This window comes from Miniopterus natalensis, chromosome 10, assembly GCF_054644295.1.
Source record: "Miniopterus natalensis isolate mMinNat1 chromosome 10, mMinNat1.hap1, whole genome shotgun sequence".
Classification (NCBI taxonomy): Eukaryota; Metazoa; Chordata; class Mammalia; order Chiroptera; family Miniopteridae; genus Miniopterus; species Miniopterus natalensis.
Window position 1 is genome coordinate 80,102,954 of NC_142090.1, and position 23,017 is coordinate 80,125,970.

Genomic DNA, 23,017 nt, shown 5'->3' on the forward strand with positions numbered 1-23,017 from the left:
TGTGTTTTATTCAAAGGAAGATCGGAAGGCCTGAGAGACAGTGGACGGCTTTGGGGCCAAGAGGCCTTTTAATAATTCGTGTCAATCCCTCTCTGTCTCCGTCCAAGTCACGTATCACTATTAACACAGGAGGATTCAAGTCAAGGGGCCACAGGACGTGGCCCGGAGCCTTTCTCACTAATACGATTAGACACGCAATCCGAGATCGGACTCAGGCCGACACCTGGACACCGTGGCGCTGCGGGCTCCCGGGGAAGCGCGGGGCTTCCCTTGCGGGGAGGTGCTCTGAGCTGCACATACTGTCATCTGACCGTCTGGAGGGGCCCACAGGGGAGCGGGGAGGACGTGGCTGCAGGGACTTCTGGCCACAAACCCTGAGGCCGACATCCCGGGGACACTGGCTGCGCTGGTTTGAAAGAGCTCCGAGTGGATGTCACGCGGATGGTAATCAGATTTAAAATCAGCCTCTGCGTGCCCGCATCAAGCAGGCTTTAATTGCGGAGCCCAATCTGGAGACAAAATGCTCCGACGGCGATTTCGCTGACAAAGTGACTCGCAGGGTAAAAATCTCTGTGGAATCGCTGATTTTGGTGTCACTAAAGCCGGCCTCATCCGGGCCCATCTCCTCACGCTCCTGGTTTCCTGACTTAGAATTTACAGATTTAGAATTTGTACGGTATCCTTTCGCCAAACTCCAGGGGCTCTTATTTTGGGGTGGATACAGTATCGTGGGGGGGGACCCCGCTGTCCACCTGCTCTGTGGGCCTGGGTATGTTTCTTATCTTCTCTGAGCCTTGGCTTCCTCACTTGCAAGATGAGGGGAGTAGGTCCACCCTGAAAGACTGTCCAGACGTTTAAAGTAAATAAAATAAGTGAATCCCTTTTTATTTCCTTTCTCTTTCCCAAACCCAAATGGCTGTGGGTGCTCCTAGCCTTATGTCCCTAAGGACACTGCTGCTGAAATTTCTTAATGATGTGCCAATAGGATCATTTTGTTTGATGTCAGCAGGCAGAAGACTATCCCATTGTCCCCATTCCCTGTACCCAGTCCAGTGACTCCCATTTGATTGTCACAATTTGCTGGGGATGGGGTAGGGGACAGGTACTGCTGGACTCTAATTGGCAGAGTCCAGGGATTTTACTAAACACATTACAAAGGACAGGCACTCCCCCACCCCCACCCCGCCCCTCAGCTAATTATCTGGCCCTAAATGTCAACAGTGCCAAGGCTGCGACCCCGGCCCCAGGGGAGGGTCAATGTTCGTATCTGAGTTCTCTGAAGGTAAGGAATGTGCCTGTACATCTTCTTTTCTCACACGGGAGGTTTCAAAGGGGTGAAGGGCCACCGCGAAGTGTCCTTTGAGTCGGTATTGCCCCTGGAGTGAGAGACAGGCCTGCTCAGGCCCAGGTTCAACCCTTTTCTTACTGTGTGACCTCGGAGAGTAACCCACATTCTCTGAGCTTTGAACCTCTCACCCGGGAGGTGGGTAAACCACCAGCATCCTGGACAGGAAATGATGTAACTCAACAGGGACATTCAGCACAATGCCCACCACCAGGTGGTCAGGACACGGCAGCCAGAGCCACACAGGGGCCACGCTTCCCGCGTCCAGTCAGCATGTCCCAGAGGTTCCCCATCACCCCGGCGCTGCACGGAACACCGAGCCCGACCTTGCTCGCACTGCGCCTGCTGTCTGCCCGACTCCTGCATGTTGACTCCGTTTCCATGTTTGGCTCTACTCCTGCAGGTTGGACCACTGATCCTGGTTTTCCAGGTAACAGCTGGGGTCTGGCCCAGCTGTTCAACATGCAGCACTGCCACCTGGGACGGTGGGGGTAAGAGGACGCCAGGGCCAGGGGGCAGCAGTGGAAACTGAACGGATGGCATTTTGACATAGTGGGTCTGACTTTCTCCAGGAGTCGAGATTGTCCACTTAGAAGGAACATCCTTTCCTGACTCTGAGCCTACGGTGACCGAGGCCCCAAGGCCGGCGTTTCTTAGTTAACGTCCATGAACCCCCGATTCTGCGGGTCTGCGTGGGGCCAAAGATGGTGCCTTTCTAATGGGCTCGCAGGTGACCCTGAAGACTGAGTAGCAGGAACCTAAGTCACCACATCAACACACCGGCTCCCCGACTCATCACAACTAATTTTATTCCACAGCATGTTGGAGGGAATGTTATTCTCAGGACGATGTTTAGGATTAAAATAATTAAAAAAACTGGAAAGTACACACATTTATGTATCTCTTCTTTTCATTAAATATAAATCTGTTTGGCAAAAAATGTTAGACTCTTTTGTACAAAAACAAAGCAAAAAAACCAAAACAAAACAAAAAAAACCAACCAACCAACCCCAAACCCTTGCAAACTGTCAACACCTGTAATAATTACAGTGATGTAAACTTGGATGCCTGACACCTTGCCCGTCTTATGGAGCCCGTGTTGCAGCAGACAGCCCGCCCCCGCCCCCAGGAGAAGGTAACACCCGCCCCTCAGATAGCAGCCGTCTGCCGCAGAGGCCTGTGGGCCCTGGGTATTAGGGATGGAGCATGAAGACTACCTTTTGTGCTTTCAGCTAAGGGGCTGGGTGTGTGGACGTGAAGGAGGCAGGTGCGGGCTGGGCCAGGGGGAGGGAACCCAAGACTAGCTGGTGAAGAGAGGCGGTGGGTCAAGGTCACAGTGCAGACGTGAAGTGGGCAGGGGACCTGTGGACTGTGTCTGGGGACCCAAGGCTGTTGAGAACTGGGATGAGCGCGTAGCTGCTGCTCTTGGGACCAGAAAGGAACAGGGCCAGGCAGAGGCGGGGACAGAGGAGGGCGCGGATCTGAAAGCAGACTTAGTTCACACGGGACTGGCGGTGGGAGCTGACTCTAGGGACAGGGAACGAGGCGGTGGCGCTTGGTCTTCGCAAGTAGCTGGGCTGTTTCTTGAAGACACAAGCCTTGCTTGGGGCGCTCCCTCGGGCTGGCGGGCTGGCTGGGGCAGACCAGAGCTGCTGGCTTCCATCCTCCAGGAGAGAGGATGTGCCCGCGGGGCCTCGGGATGGAGGGGCCCTCTGGCGCTTACTGGTGGCTGGTTTTGCTCTTGTCCCACCAGTAGGCTGCAGCAACGGGAGGCAACCTAAAGCAATGGCGTCTAGAAACAGAATCAGGGCGGTGAGCGAGATGCCAGGTGGGGGCAGAGGAACGGCGGGGCTGGAGGCGAGGCCGAAGGAAGGGTGGGCCACAGCTTCCCTTAGCACGAGAGACTCCAAGGCGTGGGCGCGCTCTCTCCTCTCCGGCAGCGAGGTTTTCCGGGTTCGGGGGTCGCTTCGGGGCCAGCCGCTTCAGTTGCAGTCATAGACAAAGTCATAGTTGCTGGGCTCCTTGGGGATGGGAGGGGGTGCGTCTGGGATCTGGATGTTTTCCAGGTCCAGGAGGCGGAGCTTGATTTCCATGCTGAGCAGCGTGTCCAAGTCGTTCCGTGTCAACTCGCTCATCATGTCCTTCCCCAGCAGGGCGTTCAGCCCGTCCGTCCAGATACAGTACTGGGGGGAAAGGAGGGGACATTGATGACTACCGATGACACTTTAAAGGGGAGCGACAATAGCTAACTGGTTACTCAGCATGTGCCAGGCTCTGTGCCAAGTGCTCTGCCTGCATCACTAGCTGTGACATTCCCAACATCTCCATACCGTTGGCACTCCTGTTGTCATCTCTGACTGTATATGGTGGAATTTAGACATAAAACTGGACAGTGATAGTGGCCAAACTTTGCTACCTAGAGCAGCAGCCCTCAGGAGCACAGGCAGATCCAAGAGGGAATAACCCACTTTGGGGGCCACACAGCTGGCACCTTGTCACTTAGACTGTCACTTAGAAGGTCCCACCGAATGTTACGCAGCCTCCAGCAGTCTTCGCGAGGCGGTGGTGACGGCCAACACCGTGTACAAAACCCTAGGAGCGAATGCACAGCCTTTGTCCTTTTAGCCATTGTCTGTCTTGAAGACCCAGTGACATAGGGACATGTCAAAGCTTTACTAGATAAAGGCCTGAACCAAAGGCCAGGTGACATCAAGGCTGAGGTGGAAGGCGGCAGAACTGCTCAGCAGAGAAGAGACATCGGAGGACGGAATGGCGTGCTGAGGGGCACACCTGCCATCAGAGTGGCTCGTCCTGCGTCGGCCCTGGGCGGTGTCCCTGCGGCTGTCTGAGTATCGGGAGCCATGGGCCAGGACAGTACAGCGCTCAGTTTGGACCCCGATGGCCAGGAGGGTCTAGAGGGGACACGAAAGGTGGAGGAGGAGTGTCCCACGGATGCCACTCAGGAGGGGGTGTGGGTGCATGGAAGGGAGTGGGGCGGGGCAGCGACAGTGCGGGGCGCCGGGCTGGGCGGGCCCGGGTCCACCCTGCGGTGGGCGGGCCGCAGCTCCAGGGCCACACTGGCCGGCCCAGCTCGGAGCACGTCCCTGGGCTGAGGGGCGGCAGGAGCCCGCTCTCTGGGGCCTCAGGGCTTCGGCGGTGGCTGCAGCAGGGCTTTCCCCCGGCTCCACGTGACTAGCGGTGACTTCACTGTTTAAAACTGAGCCCGACCAGCCTCCCACCCGTCTCCATCCTTCCCGCTCCAGCCAGGGGGGCCCACGGGTGCGCTGGGACTCCTGGGGCAGGGAGCTTTTTACAGAGCCAGTTTCTAAGTGTGGAAGCTCGAGAGGGACCGGCAGCGTTTCGTCTGTGATGTTGTGGGTGAGTCTGAGAGGAGTGACTGTCACCCGGAGCAAGAGTGCCACCTCCTGAGCCGGACAGCAGCACGGCCGGGCCTCGCGGAGCGGGGCTCCTGCCAGCAATCCCCATCCGGGGCCGTGCAAGCTTCCCCAGGGGCCTGCTTCCCTCCGCAATGCCGGCACTGCCTTCGGGGACAGCTGCTGCTGTGCTAACCTGGTGACTCCCCTACGAGCCCGGGATGGACCCGAGAAACAGGTGTGGCCTAGAGCGCGGACAGAGGTACACCGGGGTTATTAATGAATAAAACTGTGTTTTGTACCAAAAAAATTTATGAAATTGGAGGTGATGATGGTATTGTAGTTAAGTTTCAAAATGGACTATTTATGATTTAGAGATGCACGTAGGAATTCTTATAAACAGCACGATACGGTATCTGGATGGGCTTCAAAAACAATGCGTGGGGGTGGCTGCTGGGTGCGGGTGGACAGATGGAACCAGGCTGGCCACGAGTTGATAACGGCTGAGGCTCCGTGACGGGCAGGAATTGTGAGTTCAGGTCCTGCTTTCTTCCTCGCTTCCTAGCGACATGGTGCAGGAGGCAGAGAGGAGGGATTTCTGGAGCAAAACGCCCGCCGTTCAAATCCCAGCTCTGTCACTTATGACTTGTTTGACCTGGGACAAGTGTCTTAACCTCTCTGTGCCTCATTTCCCTCTGTAATAAAATGGGGATACTATCAGTGTGTTCTTTTGGAGTTTTAGATGAAAATTAAGTGAGAGGAAGTATGAAAAGCATCGAATAGTTATAGTTACTATTATCTTTACTGCTCTTGAGGTGCTCCACTCGGGGAGGTGTCTCTCTCCTCACTTGATAAACGAGGGTATCGGAAATCAATCTTCCTATTTTATGGAGTGATGATGTCAGAAGGTGAGGTAATAGATGTGAGAGTGATCTGAGGAAATGAAAAGCGCTCACAAGCACTCAGCATTTTCCTCCTCACTCCATCACGGGCGACAGGGATGAATGCAGGCCTGGCGGCCCCCTACTCTTTGGGTGGCTGTCCACACTGCTGTGTACATCTTGAATACGTGGCCTGTGTGCAACCACAATTTTGTTTCAAAAGAGAAACAGTAGGGCACAGAGTCTATTTTCAGGAAGATGGAGACAAAGTCATGCCCTCCTGCGAGCGAAATGTCAAGGAGCACAGGCTGCTATTTAAGCACCGTCCTAAAGGCAGGATTTGCATCTAAACTTCCCTCTCTCTGGGATGTATGGTTTTATTCAAAGCTTCAAACCAGTGAAAAAAGCCAGATACTGAATAATTTCCAAATGAGCTGAGCCTCCTAGGGGGAGCGGGGAACAAAAGTCGGATTTTCAGAAAACGTTCCCTGGCTCTCTGAAAGCCATTCACGCAGCCGCACGCAGGACGAAAGTCTGACGGGTGTCGTCTAAAGTGAGGGCTTACAGGGAAAAAGTTAAATCAACCATCGCTGCTACTTTGTCTTCTAGATGCACTTTCCTAGCTTTATGCTAAATATTTTAAATATAGCTGACAGCGTGCCTCAAGAAGAGAAACAAATTATACATATAACAAGATGTCAAAAAGAAATAACAGCATCTCAGAAATAAAATCCAAGAGCAGAGACAGCCCTACACCTCTCGAAATAATTTCAAGAAACATGGCAGAAAACCTCCTTTAGCAAATGTTTTTTTAAACCCTACTTTTCAATTCCAGTTTACATTCAACATTATTCTGTATTAGTTTCAGGTATATAAAGTATTTTAAAGAATAGAGACAAGTTTATCTTGGGAAAGTCCTGACCAGAAACTAAACAGTCAATGAACCCTCCACAGCTGCACCCAGGGCAGGTCTTCATCTGGGGTAACAGTGACGCCCTTGAGGAATCTTAAGCATCTGTATATTTTCTTTCCTTTTAAAAAAGTATGTTTATTGATTTTTTTAGAGAAAGAGGAAGGGAAAGCGAGACAGGAACAGTGATGAGAAACATCCATCGCTGCCTCCCGCACGCCCCCTGCTGGGTGCGGATGGAGCCGGCTACGCGACATGCGCCCTGACCGGGACTCGAACCGGCGACCTCTCTGCACTGGGACGACTCCCACCCACTGAGCACACGGGCGGGGCCATTCTATTTCTTTATCATGGACTCTGAATCGAGCTAGTGAGGGGCTGGCAGTGTTTCAGGAGGTTTCCATTCTATTCCAAGTCAACAAGATGTTCCTTGATTTTTTTCAGGCAGGCTTGTTTTTTTTAAACAAAATTTCTTTCTTTCCAATATTTTTCTCCTGCTGTTTTTTTCTAGAGAAAACGTGACATTCCCTTGTCAGTGAACCCCACCGAGCCCCGTACCTCATGCTTGTCAGGAGCGATGAAGTTCAGTTGGCAGTTGGAGTCGTACAAGATGGAGAAGGCGAGTTCGAGCACCTCCTACGGGAGACGGCAAAACCCCCATCAGGAAAACGGGCCCAGAGCAGGGCTCAGCCTGTGTCCAGAGAAGCAGCGGTCCCAGGAGCGGCCCAAGGCCGCAGCGCCCAGGGCCGTGCCTCTCCTCTCCAGCATCCCCTTCCAGGGAGACCCTGACGAGCTGTAAACCTCCCACCCAGCAGCACTAGGGCCGCTCTGCCTTCAGTCCCTCCAGACAGACGGACAGATGCTCACAGGGGCATACATTTCCCAAAACATGGCAGGCAACGAGGTTTTGGGTGGACTCGTATCTTTAGGTAACAGGTTGCCCCTTGATCTTTGAACTACTATAGAGCAAAGGCCACACAGACCCTAGACTTTATCCTACAGCCGCCAGAGGGGGGCATGCGCCCAATGCCAGGACACCTGGGCTCGCTCGCTGGCGAGCGTCTACTGAGTGCGGACACGATGAGCCAGACACAAAGGACCAGGGACTAAGGGACACTGTCATTTCACTGAGCTGAGCGACCTCGGTGGAGACACTTGGTGTCATGTCTAATACGTGTGTTGAGATGCACTTCTCAGGTCGTCTGCGCTGTGCAATATGAGCACAGCGATTATGCTGCTGGTCTGAGCAGCCACAGGACACAGCCCTTGGATGACACGTCTCAGCACCCCAGCGGCCCCTACTCTGGAGGGGAAGTGTCGTGCGTGTCCACATGGGGCTCTGCATGCTGTAGCACACGTTAGCCTACCTTCCTGCTGTCTTCCTCAGGCACCGCGGGTGACCGCCCCTCTCCCCCAGCTGTGACCCAGGAGCCCCCCCCAGTCAGTGCCCTCCAGGCATCCTCCTTAGGGGCAGATCTCCCCACCTCACGCTCTACCCCAGCAGCTGTCAGAGCTCGCCCCGGCCAGCATCCCAGGGGGAATGCCCCAGAGAGAAGATGGAGGCAGCAGGGGGGGGTCAATGCCCCCGGGTTCAGGGTTTCAGAGGGTCGGGGAGTCTTCCAGAGAGAACTCGGGCTCGGCGAGAGCGGCTGCCTCTCCTGACACAGTCAACCATCGGGCGACCTGTGCCTCTTGGGGGGCACACTGGCGACTGGCTCACCTCCAGCTGTGCCCTTGCCAGGAGGGAGCAGCTCCTGTTCTGAGCCTGACCTACCAGCATCTCACTCCCTCACGGCCCCTCACCTGCCAGGAACAGAAACAAGGGAAGGGCAGGAGGCGGGCCACGGGTGGCAGCGATTCTGCAAGACCTCGCTTCTCTCCCTTTTGTGGTTTTCTTCCTTAGGCCCATTCAGGGCTGCCCAGTGGGCACCGACGGTATTAAAAAGAGCTCACCCAAACAAACCAACGAAACCAATTTCTCCGTTAAGCTTGACGTGTCTCTCAGGTCTTTTAGTTTATGATAAAAATGTTCATGGGTCCTTCCAACTAGTGGTGCCCCAAACTGGTGTGATCCTTTTTAAAAATACCAGTAGGGCAATTCCCATCAAGAACAAGGAATCCCTCTCCCGGAGTTATTCCCACATACACTGAAAAGCAAAGAACATAAGACGTGGTACTAAATACGTTCCTCCCTTCCGTGGGTAAACCATTAAAGAAACCACAAATAAGCAACCCAGACACGTACATTCGGCCAGCTATTCAATGGGATAATTATGAGGCTCTGACCTTCAGTGGAAAAAGCAGGAGAAATGAACATTATTTACAGTCGTTCACCAGTATGACTGTCCACCTGTGGGCAGGGCCGGCGGTGAAATGTGAAATGAAAGTAATTACATTCAGGTTCTGGGATCACAGGCGATCTTTCAAAAAACGTAAAACTTTTTTTTTCAATAAAATGTTAAGCTCTAATCTCACATATTCGTAAAAATATTTTCAGACTAGGGACATGGATGTAAACGATGACTATTAATATTACTCTCATTCATTAGGAAAACTTGGACTCACACCCGAGACACTGGAGAGAAAGGACAGGGCTTTGCCTGTGAGCGAACACTCTGTGTGGTACAGCAGCCCCAGGTGACCCTGGCAGGTCAGTGGGAAAAGGTGAAGGTTGTGACCTGATGTCTGGGCTGACACTGCTTTGCGCCGCCAATGACACGGGTGTAAACACCACGAGAGCCCAAACTCGGCCTCTTGACTTGGTGCCGAAGTCACCTGAGACCACAGTGTCAGTGTGGTCATCCTCGTGATGATGCTGCCACTTGTGCAGGGGCACAGGCAAGGAAAAGGGGGCCCTGCAGACTCAGGGCTCTGCCCTTCTGAGACACAAAGTGCAGACACGGATGAGGGGCGTGTCATGACCCAGATTCCTGATAAACGCAGGCAAGAAATGGGGGATTCATGAGAATGTCAATCCCCACTCTCATTTCACGGAGCTGCCTGGGAGGGGTGGGAGGAATTAATTCTCTGAGCTGCACGCCTGTCTCAAAGGCTGCTATCACTTATAATGAGTTTTATTGATGTCCCTGGCTTGTTGTCATTGAATTGTCAGTGGAGGTCAGCTCTTCCGCACGCAAGCTGAGCGGCAACACCTCTCGGGCTAACACCTCAGAAGCTGCCACCTGTCCAGACTGCCTGGGAGGGAGAGAGGCGCCAGGAGGGGGGGAGTAACTGTCATGGATCTGGGGCAGTGTCCCCCTCCGGGGCTTCTTGTCACATGCCACAACACTCACACAGACATCTGAGGCTCTAGGCTTTGCTGCTCACCACCCAAGGTCTTTTATTCCCTGCGGGTTTAATTCAGTGAAATCTTATGTCCAGGAGCGGCTAATCTCCATCCTTTGTCCCACTAATTCACAGGTCCCACCTCATCGCGTGGAGGAAGGCCCAGGATGGGGGAGTTCTGGGGGTAGAGGCAGGAGGATCTGAAGACTCCTCCTTTGCCCAGGGCCTCCGACCTCGTGCTCTACCTTCCGACCCTGGGACCTGAGACGAGGTGCGTTGGGTCGGGGGATGCTCAGAGAAATTCTGGGCAGCATGGTGCCTTGGTTCTGGGACTGTCATCTCCCAGGGTCCAAATGATGGACTGAATGGATACAAGAGTAGAGTTTTATACAACATATTTTCAGTGCACGGTGTTGGCTGCCACTCTGCATCTTGTTTTGGGGTGACTCGCCTCATTTGGCCGTTGTGGCCAGTAATCGCTTTAGCTATGCTGGCTCTCCCCCATTTGTCCAGGTCATCCTGAGGGCAAAGCATTTTCATCGAAGATACAGAACAGAACTTGGCGTGTGTGCATGTGTGTGAGCTACATGGCCTTAGAAATAGATTTCATAGCCGTAGTAATTACTGCTGGTCTCTGTCCCTATGAACGTGAGCTTCCTTCAGAAGGTAAAATTCACTCACCCTCATAGTATATAACAAGAGAGGACCTGCCCTCTCCTGGCAGCTCTCGCTGCTGGCGCCAGCGCAGCCCAGGCTCTTCTCTCTGTCCCCACCAATCCTTTATTCTGAATTCACTGTCTCACCTGGAAGCGGTTCTTCCACATGGTGAAAGGCCCCTTGCCTTTCCACATACTCCTTCTGCCCCCTAGAAAGTTGTCCCCTCACTTCTCCACCTGGTCGATTCCTTTTCAAAACCCAGCGCAGGCAGCTTTTCCTCCCTGAGCCTTTCTCAAGTCTCCCAGGCGCGCCCTGCGTTCAAGTTCACTGTAAAAATAGGCAACGCTGGACTGTAATTGCATGTCGACACGGAAGCCTTACATCTGCCAGCCACCCAGGGCCAGGGCCCAGGTCCTGGTTATCTTTGGGTTCCCAGGACCTGGCTTAGGCCTGGTGTAAACAACATACTCGGTACAGTCGCCAAATGAATGATGAGTGAAGTAAATCTGGATAAAAGGCTTTTTGGTTAAGACCAGGGTTTTCAAGCCGACGCTAGAACATCAGCTTCTAGTATAATCTGCTTCTCATTCCAGGCCCACGGATCACATTGGAAAAATAGAAGCTGGATTCGGGGACGTGGGGGATGGCAGCTCCTCTTATGTCAAATTATAATAGTTCGGAAACTTGGATCCACATACAGAAAGAGGTGCATCGGAGACAGAGTAAATGAAGGTGAAATAAAAATACTTATTTTTGTTATCAATCCCTGTAAAAGGTAATTTTGTTTAAAGTAGCAATAGTAACAGTGTGCCACGTGACTGTGGCACATGGAGAGTGGAATGAATGACAGCAATGAGTCCCCTCAGTGTTTGTTTATCTGAAAGGCTCTTTGTTTCTCCCTGAAGCTGGGTTTCAGCTCCTTCACAGGACTCCCCCTGACGCTGACGGACATCAGGGCCTTCAACATCGTCTAAGACCTTCTGAGTCATTTGGTCCCTGCCTCACTGGGACCCCGGGGAGGCTACTAAGAAGGTGGTAACAGCGGGAGAAAATGAAAGAGATTGGGGAGGGAGCTGGGGGAGGGATATAAACATCACCGGACACTGGGGGAGGCCCAGGGAATGGGTGGGAACCGGCAGAGGAGGCTCGGAGGCTGAGCGGCAACAGTGAGAGGGCGGTTCCTAGGGCTAGAAACATGCAAGAGAGGGGAAGAGATGGCGGGGGTTAGACGCATGATCGGTGGGAGGAAAGAGAAGGCTGAGGGGTGTAGAAGGAATCAGGAAGGAAAGGTGTGCAGCCACACACACACACACACACACACACACACACACTCACACGCTGCCGCTAAGGCAGGGAGGCTGGGCCCACCGCCCACCGCACTGCAGGCCGAGCCACTGGCCCGAATTCGGAAGCCTTACCTTGTTTTGTTTAAGGGCACCTTTCTCTTTCATGTGAGGGCAGTCCTTCCCCGTCACCACTGCTTTGATGTCTGCCACCGGCACTGCAAGTCATAAAAGAAAACGAAAGTGACGTCACCAGGTGGAAGCGGAGGTGTCCATAAAGGAGCAGGACTGAGCGTGGAGCCTGCTGGCCCCGGCGCTCCCAGAAATGACGGCCAGAGGCGAGAGCTGAAAGGAGGGAGAGAAGCCAGGCAGTGCCCCAGGACTCGGGAACTAAAATACGTCCTTACATCCGGCCAAGAAGCATCCCTGGGGAGAAAAATCTACCGGGAGAGGCAGAAGTTGGTTCATTCACTAAAACGAGTACCTGAAAAACTCCCATCACAGTCGTGGGAAAGGGGTGGGATTAGGGGGAGCAGGAGTCGTTCAGTAATAGCGGAACCGACACTGATGTCGGGAAGACTGTCCAGAAACAGCGCCAAGTGCTCCGCATAGGTCAGTATCTCTCGCTAAGGTACCTACTTCTGTTTCGTTTCTGAGTTTTGGATACCCAGGAGCAGCGCTACCACAGAGCATGTGCTTGATTCTAAGGAGTCCTGAGCACTCACTGCCCTCCCCCCTCTCTACCATCTCGTTTCCCACCACGACTCGGGGAGCCCGGCTGCATGGCCCTATTTCAAACGAAACTCCGAGAAGGGAACACTCTGCCCTGATAGGGAGATGGTCGCCGGTATTTCTCTTGCAGTTAGATGAAGAGATGTTATCTCACGCCTTACTCAGGACTTGGAAGGAGATACAAGAGCTGGAAGGGCTTGTGCACTTAAAACGTTTTGTTAAAATAATCAGAGAGAGAGAGAGAAGGCAGTTGGACGGTTTGGAACCTTAAAAATAATTCAAAGTCACCCGTCCATCCCTCTCCAATTCCTAACCTTTTGTCGCATAAGTGGCTGCAAGTCTCATTTAGGACCTGCAGAAGCTTTGAGAGCAGAATTCCTAAGTGATCAATCAGCAGTCTCCCTAGTAATCGTTCCCCTAATGATGGACACGAGGGGAAATGTCATCATTAAGTTCACACGCTTTCACTGGGGAACTGGGTTGCGGGGCTCATACTTAGAGAACTAGAAAACACGTAGACGATCAGAGCGGTACAGCAGGAAGGGCCTCGAGAGCTAACGTTCCAGGTACCCTAAAATAGCTAAGACCCGTGTGCAAATCTGTGGGCACTCCTGGGACTCTCCCGCCCTGGAGAGGAGGGGGGCTGCAAGGGACTCCCCTGGGAATCTGCACCCCCACTGTGTCCCACGGGGCTGCTCCTCACCTCCCAGTCCCGATTTGACACCCCTTTGGTGGACGTTATTTGTACTCACTTATATCTGGCTTCCCTTTCTTCCCAGGCATATGGAAGACTATGCTTCCCAGCAACCCGTTGGGGCCATGTGATTAGTTCTGGCCAATGAGACGAGAGAGGAAGTGGCCAGTCTCTCTAACTGGCTGAGGCAGTGAGAGGTCCACGCCCACCAGCCCCTGCCCCAGTTGCAGAAACTGAACAGGCCACGTGCTCCATTCGGATGGCCCGCGGTGGGGTGGCCAGGCAGCCCGGTCCCTGTCCCTGAGTGACTGTGTGGAGCGGTCCTTTGACAGCCCATATCAGTTACGTAACGTGAGGCGTGGGACACGATCCCTTGTTGTCCTAAGCCACTGAGATTTTGGGTTGCTTGTTCCTGCAGCATGTAGCAGTTCAGCCTATGGCTTAACCCCTCACCTTGGATCCCCTTCCAGTTCTAACTCTCTCCTTTGAATTGACATTGCCCTGCAGTCCGTTCCTGTGATTCCCGAACCTACTGTTGACTATAACCATGAACCTCAGCTCTCCTCAAATCCATTTCCATAACCAACCATCAGCCCTGTTCCCCTCAGTGGCCTGTCTGGCTGCCTAATTATGATGCTAGAAGGGGGACACTTAGGAGCTTTGGGAAGTCGCATTTACTTTTCAATGGAAAATCCACCACTGAAGTGAATCTCACATAATTAACATACCAACTCAGAAAACCTTCTCAAGCTTCAGCTGGAGTGGGAGTCACGAGTACCTCAGAAGCAGAAAGTCTTCTGTTGCATAATCTATAACGTGGTCAATGAACTACAGGGAGCATCTGTAATCTATAAATAGTAAGCTAGCCCTTGGCTTTGGGAAGCCATCAGATGAAATGGGACAAGATTAACATAAATTCTATCGTGGGAGCAGCCTTCAGAATCTCGAATGAGAAGGCTCCAGGGGAGAACAGGCACTTTTCCACCTCGTGGAAAGTACATATTTAATATTTTTACATACATTGTCCCTGTCAAGGAGACAAGCCGCCTATTACTCACAGGATTATGGCTAAAAGGAAAACACGAAATTCTAAAAATACACCATGGCTTTTAAAGGTTGTTCTTTGCATAGTTTGCCTCTCGATGCACTGGAAGATCAGGCATCAGAAGGGCCGAAATGCCGCCTTCTCTACTGCTCTGAGCAGAACCAGACTCATGTCTGTGGAATCTGCACCCCGAGGAGGCAGCAGGCGGCTCGTGATTACGTTAAAGCCAGGCAAGAGTTTCCAGCAGGTCTTTCCTGGGGGGAGTGCAGCATACAGAAGTGGGGCCCAGGGTGAGAACAGGGCGGTCACTGCTGGCTCCCTATCCCTCAACTCTAAATCCTTGGGAATGGCTTCATTTCTTTCTCTGCTTTCTTCATTTTGAGCTGGACTGAGATGATCTAATTCAACACTCCCATTGTATAGATGGGAAGACTGAGACCTAAACACAGAAAATACAGTATGCGAAGTCACATAGCCAGTGGGGACAGAGCTGGGGCTCTGTTCTCTCTTCCCCTCTATGCTCCCTTGGTAGGTCATGATTTCTCCCTGTGTTTGGAAGGTGCCGGCACACCAATCATGCCAAAAACAGCCCCAGATGTGGTTATCACTTCAGATATGTTCAGGGAACTCTGATTGCTAACACCTATAGAAGGAACTTTAATTGCGATTTAAAACAAAAATAACATTGCAAAAGTAAATACGGTCACCATGATAAAACTAATTTTAGTTTTCACCGCTGGGAGCTAAGGTGAGGCAGAAATCACCTCAGGAAGTAGCTGGTAAGCCGGGGGCACTTGCTATGTGCGCAGCTCCTGTGGCACAGTTACGGAGGAGGAGGGACGGCCGGATCCCAGCACAGTTCAGTAAAGAACTGGTCTCTAAGTTGGTGGGAAGGGCTGTGCCTTTGGCAGCCCAGAGCCTGGGTTTGAAATCCAGACCCACCTACCCACTACACCACTCTGGGCTTACGTTCTGGGAGCCTAAGCTTCCTCGGCTGCAATGTGGAATTACAACATCTCTCTCAGACGGTTGCTCCCAGGACTGACTCCTGAGGTGGGAGCCAAGATCACAGCTGGCTTTTACTCTAGGCAGCAGAGCAGAGGGCAAAGGCTGGGCCACGCAGCTGGATGGCTGTATTCAGATCTTTGTCTACCATTTACTAGCATGTGACTTTGAAAAGTCACTTACTTTCTCTATGCTTTATCTGTAAAACAAGGGCAGTGATATCTACCTCTTCAGGTTGTCAAGAGGATAATTTATGTACAGTTCTCAGCACAGTGCCTGGCATATAGTAAGCACTCAATAAATGTTATACGAAATTGTTCTCATTGTCAGTCACCAAAGTTAGTTCTCTCTGTAGACCGGGGACCTGAATTATTCAGCATGCATCAGTGACCCAAATGGCCCACTTTGCTTTGCTGTCCCAGCTGCTCCTCTCATCTTCCGTAATGGGCTTAATCGCCTATGTGTGGGGAGCTTTCTCCCCAGCCCCTCTGATGTGGGAGTGAAGAGCACTGGCCTAGATTCTCTCAAAGGGAGGCACTGAGGGGCCAGGGACTGAACAGCAAGAGAGTCTAGTGTTCAGTGGGGGTGATGGGAGCCTGGCAACCTGGCGGGCGGGATGCGGGGCTAGGCCATGGAAGGAGACACGGATTTTTTAATGGCCCTTTGTCCTGTCAAACAAAACGAATGCGAGAGGGCGATTCCCCAGACCCTCAGGGATGAAGACAGCTAAGGAGGTCTCGCCATCCTCACGCACATTTGTGGGAAGATGATTCCACTGCACCGATTCCCCGGCACCTCAACGCTCAGTGCTGATGAACCTGGGGGGCGGAAGGCAATGCCCCCTGGTCCCCGGCGCGAGCAGTGGCACCTGACAGTGATCAGGGCAGGACTCGTCCCTCGGGTGGCATGAAGGTTCTGACTTTTAGGGGCTATTTTGGTCTAGGCGGAAACATGTAATTAAAATCACGAGCAAACCAGGTAGCAGGCCCGAGGCAGCAAACTTAGTTTCCGAGGCGGGGCCCTCTCCAGCTCGGGCACACGGCAGCTTCATTTGACACCATTACACAAATACGCCCCCTCCCTGGGTGCACACAGATGTAATATCACCCCCCACACACCCCTGCACAGCATGGGCTCCTGGTTTAGATGGCAGTGGGTAAATTGTTACCAAGCGGCTCTTTCAAACTCTGACTGACTGGATTTAAAGGCAGCAGAGAAAAGTGGTGGACGGGAATTGTGGAACCGCTGGCGGAGGAGACGGATGCAGCTCCTTCCAGAATCAGCATCACTCGGTGGCCACCAGCAAAGCCTTTAGGAGATCTGCAGCTCTGGGGCGCTCTGCCACCACCGTGGCCAGCCCATCTGCCCAGGTGATGCTGCTGGTCTGAGGCCCATCCTCTGAGAACCACGGTCTAGCTTGTCCATGGTGGGACAGAGAATGTTTCCTGAGACCTGAAGGGAGGGTCCTCATTAAGGACAGAGGCCTGGATGCCCATGTAGACACTGCCCCGGACTCCATAGTGAAAGGCTGCAATTGTCTTCTCTTCCCATGAACTGTGCCAGCAATAGCACTGGGAGGCTGGAAGGAGGCTGATTTCTGAGCTAAATGACACTACAAAGGCCTCGCGGCCCCATTTTTAAGCTGGAGGAAGAGAGCATGTTCCGGGGCTGAAAAGCAAGAGCGTCTAGCGTTCAGTGGGAGTGACGGGAGCCTGTCAACCTGGTGGGAGGGATGTGGGGCCAGGGGCTGTCTGCCTGATATGTCAGCAGAGTCTGGACATGTCAGGAATTTTCCACTGCTGGTCTATTTTTGCCTTTGACGGCCACGAGCTTCGAGGGAGGAAGGCCGGATTTGACTTTCGTGGGCCCTGGGGTGACTAGAAGTGAGGCGCTGGGACTTGGGGGTGAGCACTCAACCTGGGTCACACGTGTAGGACTCACTGCAGGGTCAATGTGAATGTGAAAGGCTGTGAAATGAGTCTTTATTTCTCTCACTTTTCATTTCTCTTCCTGGGATATCTTCTGGGGCTACGTTCATTTCATCTCATTTCTCTTCCTAACTAAGTCATCGGCCTCGGATATTTTAACGTTGCTATAATACTTGGTTTAATGTGTATACTAACACTGTCTCAAAAACCTGGAACCTGGTTAAAATAATCTAGCATAGTACTGGTTCTTCAAAATATATATATTAAAACAGACATCGGTCAGAAATAGCAAATAAATATAAATACTATGCATTTCAGGGACTATTTAGAAAACAACCAAATGTAGTTCATCATAAATGTCCTAATGGCCTGCGTTACATCTTTGAAGCAGTCAGCACATTTGAGTCTACCCTTAGCTCTGTGTTATAATTACGGGGTACACTGAACTATAATAAATATATGGGGGGGATCAAGCACACGATTCCTGTGAAGCTGTTTCAGGTCATCTGAAAAGGACAATGGACAGAATCAGGTTTATGCTGTTTTTGTTCCGCGAAACAGCACCTGGATAAGTAACGGGAAAGTGGGCGTTTGAGCCCCAGGTTTAACTTTCAAAAGGACGTGGTCATTCCTTTCCCACCCTTCCCTGCTCAGGCCCCACCCCAAATCCATGAAGGTCTGGTGCTTCATAAGAACGCCCAGGCCCGGACTTCTGACGAGATGAGACACATTGGATGGGTTTACGTAGGTGGATAATTTGCTGTGTGATATTTAGCGACCAGGGCGCAAACAAGCAGCCCCAACCCAGGCCTCCCACACAGAAGGGCCACTTACGTTTGTCCTGCAAGGAATCGTGGGGCACCTCTCCCTGAGGACTCTCTTCCAAGTCTCCATAGTGCAGGACCTTGTGGTTTGGTGAGAGCCGGCAATACCAAAACTTGTCTGAAGAGGAAAACACAAACGCACAAGGCAAGTGTGGTCAGAACAGGGTAGTCCACAGACTGAAAAGAGTCTGAACTCTGATGGAAGATTATGAGAGGAAAGAAAAAGTTATTTGATGGCTTGGAAAACATCTGGAACTGCTAAATTTTCAAAATATGACATATATATAACGTCATTTTTCTGGGAGAGCATTTCAAAGGGAGAAAATAAAGTTACTCCCTCAATAACTCACAGCCATTACCCGTCTCCCAGGAGGAGAGCACGCCGGGAGTCTGACCCGTAACCCGCAACAGGAACTGTGGTTCCACGGGAGCAGCCTGTGCTCTGGCTGAGTTATCCAGGTGCTCCTGGGTCCTGGCGCGACAGGCGCCGAGGTTCCTTCTCCCTGGAAGGACCTCGCGCCTCGTCTAAGTGGCCTGTGGCGACCCAAGGCCAGCTGGACGGAGCTGCTACGAAGCTCTCCTTCCTCGGCCACCTCGGAGGCGATGCTTGGCTAGCGAGCCTGAAAGAGGGCAGGCCCGGGAGCCGGGGGGCGGCCCTGCCGGATGCCCTGCTCTCGTTGAGTAAGGCTCGGCCTCCCCTTCCAGGAATTCCTCACTTCTCGGGCTGCCGTGAGCCACAGGGTTAGAGTTTACTTCTAGTGGGAACCCGAAGTCCAAGGGTCAGTGTGGCGCAAGGAAGACCAGTCGCCCTCAATATAGGTGGGAAGCTCTAAGAAAATTAAGTGGTAGGAACAGATCCAGCTTGGAGTGAAGTACACAACTTATCCTCATTTGTAAGACTTCAAAAAAATGTGCTGTGTACTTTCAAGGCAAGTTTATCCGAAGAATATCTGCAAAGTGGGTACAATGCACACAGCACTCTCCTGGGTGGGGCAGGGCGTCATCAGGGCGAAAGCCAGACACAAAGCCACGGAGCTCGAGGGGCTCCCTCAGCTCGAAGGCCACCAGGGGCCACCAGGCGAGAGAGGGTGGGGGCCTTGTTCCCCAGGTCTAAGAAGAAGGGCCGGGACTCAGCAGCGCTGCCTGCAGTCAGGGTAGGGAAGGTCCCTGGTGCGACATATGCTTATATTCAGAACAGTGGCTACTGATCAGGTTCCAGGAAGCAAAACCACCGTCTTCCTCGCAAAGCTGCTGCTGATGTTTGTTTAAAGGAAATGCAAAAGGCTACCCAGGGCTTCGCCACCTCTTGATCTCTGCCCAGCCCTTCACTTGCCCGATGTCAGTTCCTCTTTCTCTGTCTACCACTAAAATGCTGGAGGGCAGAACGCCCTGTGTCGCTCCTCTCCACCAAACAGGACGTCTGGGGTGGATGACAGCAATTGGAAGGGGACGGAAGAGGCTGGGGGAGGTTGCTTTGACCCAGTGCCGAGTGCTGATACTCGGCCAGCATCGTCCACCGGATGCGCTGGCGCCCTGGCCTCTGGGGAGGATCAGCAGCAGTGGCACTGGGTTAGGTCTGTCCTGGGGGTAGAGCTGTTCCAAAGAAAACCAGAGCCTCAGGCTCCGGCCAGCACAGCGCCCACTGTGGGTGAGACCGGTTCGGTGTTAGCCACCAGCAGTGGCTTGATCTGCAGTTTCTTTTATGGTAAGAAAAATGCGTGTTTTCTTTTCGAAAGGCAGCACGATTGTTGCTAGTTCCTCAATCCCTCTGGGCAATGAATGAGTGGGTCGTGTCACCAAAAGCAATTAGCAAGAAGCAGTGAGAACATTATCAGAGACTGTTCGCTAGCATTTAAAGAGAACACGGGGGCTAATATACAGGTCTTCCAGGCAGTCGGGGAGGCAGTACATTAACAGCCCCCTCTTCATTCCCCAAACTCAAAAACTGAAAATATGGAGTCAATTTTGCGCATTTCTCTCTCCTTCCCTCTCCCCCCTCCGTCCCGCCCTCCCTCCCCCCTGCCCCCCACTCTGAAGGATCAGAGGAAAAAGCTGGTATCTGAAGGAACGAGCCTGGTGAGAGAGTCTCCAGGGCTGGTTAAAGCTGCTCCCAGTGTCACACGGCTCATTATGGAGCTAATCACCGCCTCGACGGTAATTCCTGCAGTGATGTTCCACAGACCTTCACGCAAGGATGGAAGCGCTCTGTCTGCTCCATCACGAGGGCGAAAAGAAATGTTAAATTTTATTGAATGTTAATGAACTTGGCCACAGGTGGCTCTATTAACGGCGCAGTTTATTGTCTGTCTTCATCATCCAGGCCGGAGACAAGTTTGGGGCTGGCTCGCAGGTCTTCAGGGGAGATGGTCAAGCTGAATAAAAGCCACCACTGTTGAGTTCAGGGAGGCACAGGGCACAGCAGGAGCCGAGTCCTGATCCATTCTGCTGAGGACTCAGGGGGCGTCTTGGTCTTGGCTGCAGAGGCCGCCGTTGGCAGCTGGCTGCTGGCCCCAGGGCCCGAGAGCCCAGTGTTGGGGAGGTAAAGTGATGGCCTTTACTGTCGTCAATTCTCAGGGCACTTCTACTAGGATTTCGGATCCTTTGTACGCGTGAGTCCCCCCAGAGATGGCTGTCTCCCTTCACAGCGGCAGATGACTCCAGGGCCTCAAACCCTTTTCAAGGTGGTTTGACCTGACCAACCTTTGGAGTCACATAGACTGGGGTACACGCTTGGCCCTGGCACACCAGCTATGGAGTCTTGGCCACATTATAAAAACTTAGGGATCCCTATTCTACATTAGTTAAGGAATGCTAACAGATACATTTTTAAGCATGTAGAGCTAGTTGCCAGATTTTAAATCCATTTACCAAACACCCAAATGCTTCCCCTCTGCACTAGCAAGGATGCTTTTATATTAAACTCAGATGGTCACGCTCCCCAGGGAGCTGACTAATGCATTTATAATCTAGATGTAAATGGTTTTTTGTTCATTAGGTAATTCATGTTTAAAAACTGGAAAAATTTGCAGAGAAGGGACATAACATTTCTTTGGCAAAAGAAAAAACAAACCTGTCGTTATGACATCTAAAGACAGGATTATCCTAGTAGGACCCACCTGCTTCAGCCTAGCAAGGGAGGGAGGTCTCGTGGTGAAGACTGGAAGGTCCAGTTGAGTGCTCTGAATTAGGTTCCAGGGGTTCCATCTGGGTACTAGTGGAGGCATTTGGGGGTGGTACGTGTATTTGCCCCCTCCCCCTACTTCTGTGCCCTTTGCCCAAAGTCAAGTAAATAAAAACTTCATAAATCGCATTATGGGGAAGACATATCCTGAATGCTCATTTTTCCAAGGGTAATGAAGACATCAGGGCATATAGTTGACTATCCGGTTAACAGAACTAAGAGATCATCTTGTCCTGTTCTTTCCCTTTACAGATGGGAAGCTGTGGTCCGGAGAGGTCACGTGTCCTGCCTAACACCCCCCGGGGGGTTACGCACAGAGCTGAGAAGCCTAGAACCAGGTCTGCCCACTCCCAGGCCATTGCTCTTTTCCTAATGGATCTTCTAAAATCATAGCAGGTCCCTTTGTCATTGGTTTCTAAGAGCTACACTCACAATCAGCTTTCTTCTCACAGGAACTTTAGGGACAGGCGCTGTCATCTCTGCTTCGGTTGGGGAACTGCCCAGGGTCACACAGCTGGGGGGGGGGAAGGACAGGGCTGCACCCACTTCATCCAGCTCCAGGGCTGTTGTCCTCGCCACCGTGCCAGCACTGTCCTCCTGGGACAGCATTTACTGATGAAGGTGCCCAGGGAAAGGAGGGAGTGAACTCGCCCTCCACTGGCCCAGTGGTTGCTGCTGGCTCCCTCCTGCCCTGCTCTTCCCAGGGGGAGCCTTTCTCAGCCCCACTCTAGCTCAGCCCTTCATGACTCTGCCCACTGTCCTGTCCTGAGGCCCAGCTTGAAGTCCATTGTCACAGCCTCCCATCCTCTGGGAACAACCTGCGCTTCCATTCCTCAAGGATGTTCTGCTTTGGAAATTCCATAGTACGATTTTGAGTAGAAATCATTGTATTTGCTCAATATTCAGCACGAAGCCGGTACAGGAAATGGCCAGGGGTGGCCTCAGCATAAACTCGAGATGACGTTTGTCATTAGTGGGTGAACATCGTGTCTGGACAGGGCACCCATCACGTTTCAAAAATACCTGCCAGTTTCTCCCAGCCATAACGAATGTTTTTTCTTGGTACAGGCGCTGATGCTTACGCTTGTTCCTGGCTGCTCCTCGGTCTCTTCACCCCTCCCCACACCTTATTTTTCGGGTTTATTTTCTGACTCTTTGTCTCTAGGACAGTGTGACATGAGTACTTCGACTCTGCAATGAGCAGCAGGTCTAGGGAGCACTAAAGCAATCAAGGGACCTCACTTGTCTGGCTAAGAAACAGCGAGACTGCTTTCCACCTTCTGGAACTAGTCTAAGGCACCCATTTTGACTTGAAATTTCAGGATTAGAGTTTATAGAGATAATTCAGACATTTTTCTGCAAGATTATAAAAACGGATTCTGTGCCACTTAGGTTCACTCTTACTTACATCTCCAAAAACACAAAACAAAAAAAGAATTCTGACCTGGAAGAGAACCAGTATGGGGGTTGAGAAAAGGGGGGATCTGTGTTGAAACTTCTAGGTGGAATCCAGTGTCAGCTCGCCTGGTAGACAGTGAGTCATTGTAAGTCAGGGCCATCGAGCTGCTGGAGCATCTCGCTCTTCCGTGACTTTGAGGGACATACTTAACACCTCAGTGCCTCGGTTTCCTTATCTGTAAACTGGGTGTAATCCCAGCAGCTCCCTCACAGGGTTATTGTGAGGATGAAGTGCATTAACTTAAGTGAAGTGACAGCCTGGCACATGGTAGACTCTCAGTCAACACACATTAGCTGTCATCGAACCACAACCAGCAAACTCATGGTCCTAAATGGCCCAGAAGAGCCCTTCAGCAACATGGGTCTCGTGGGAATTCTGGACTTTGGTTCTCGTGGGGGATGCAGAGGGCATCAG

At 52.2% G+C, this 23,017-nt stretch overlaps 1 protein-coding gene across 1 annotated transcript in view; it reads right to left on the reverse strand.

Moving 5' to 3' along the window:
• Window positions 1–2,934: 2,934 nt before the first annotated feature.
• ELMO1 (engulfment and cell motility 1) overlaps window positions 2,935–23,017 on the reverse strand; it is a 272,460-nt gene continuing 252,377 nt past the window's right edge. Inside the window, exons 18-21 of the mRNA XM_016222320.2 lie at window positions 17,974–18,081; window positions 11,871–11,953; window positions 7,069–7,146; window positions 2,935–3,528 (exon numbers count right to left, since the gene is read on the reverse strand). Coding sequence (XP_016077806.1) covers window positions 3,328–3,528; window positions 7,069–7,146; window positions 11,871–11,953; window positions 17,974–18,081 — 470 coding nt within the window. The 3' untranslated portion in view covers window positions 2,935–3,327. The remainder of the gene's footprint in view (window positions 3,529–7,068; window positions 7,147–11,870; window positions 11,954–17,973; window positions 18,082–23,017) is intronic.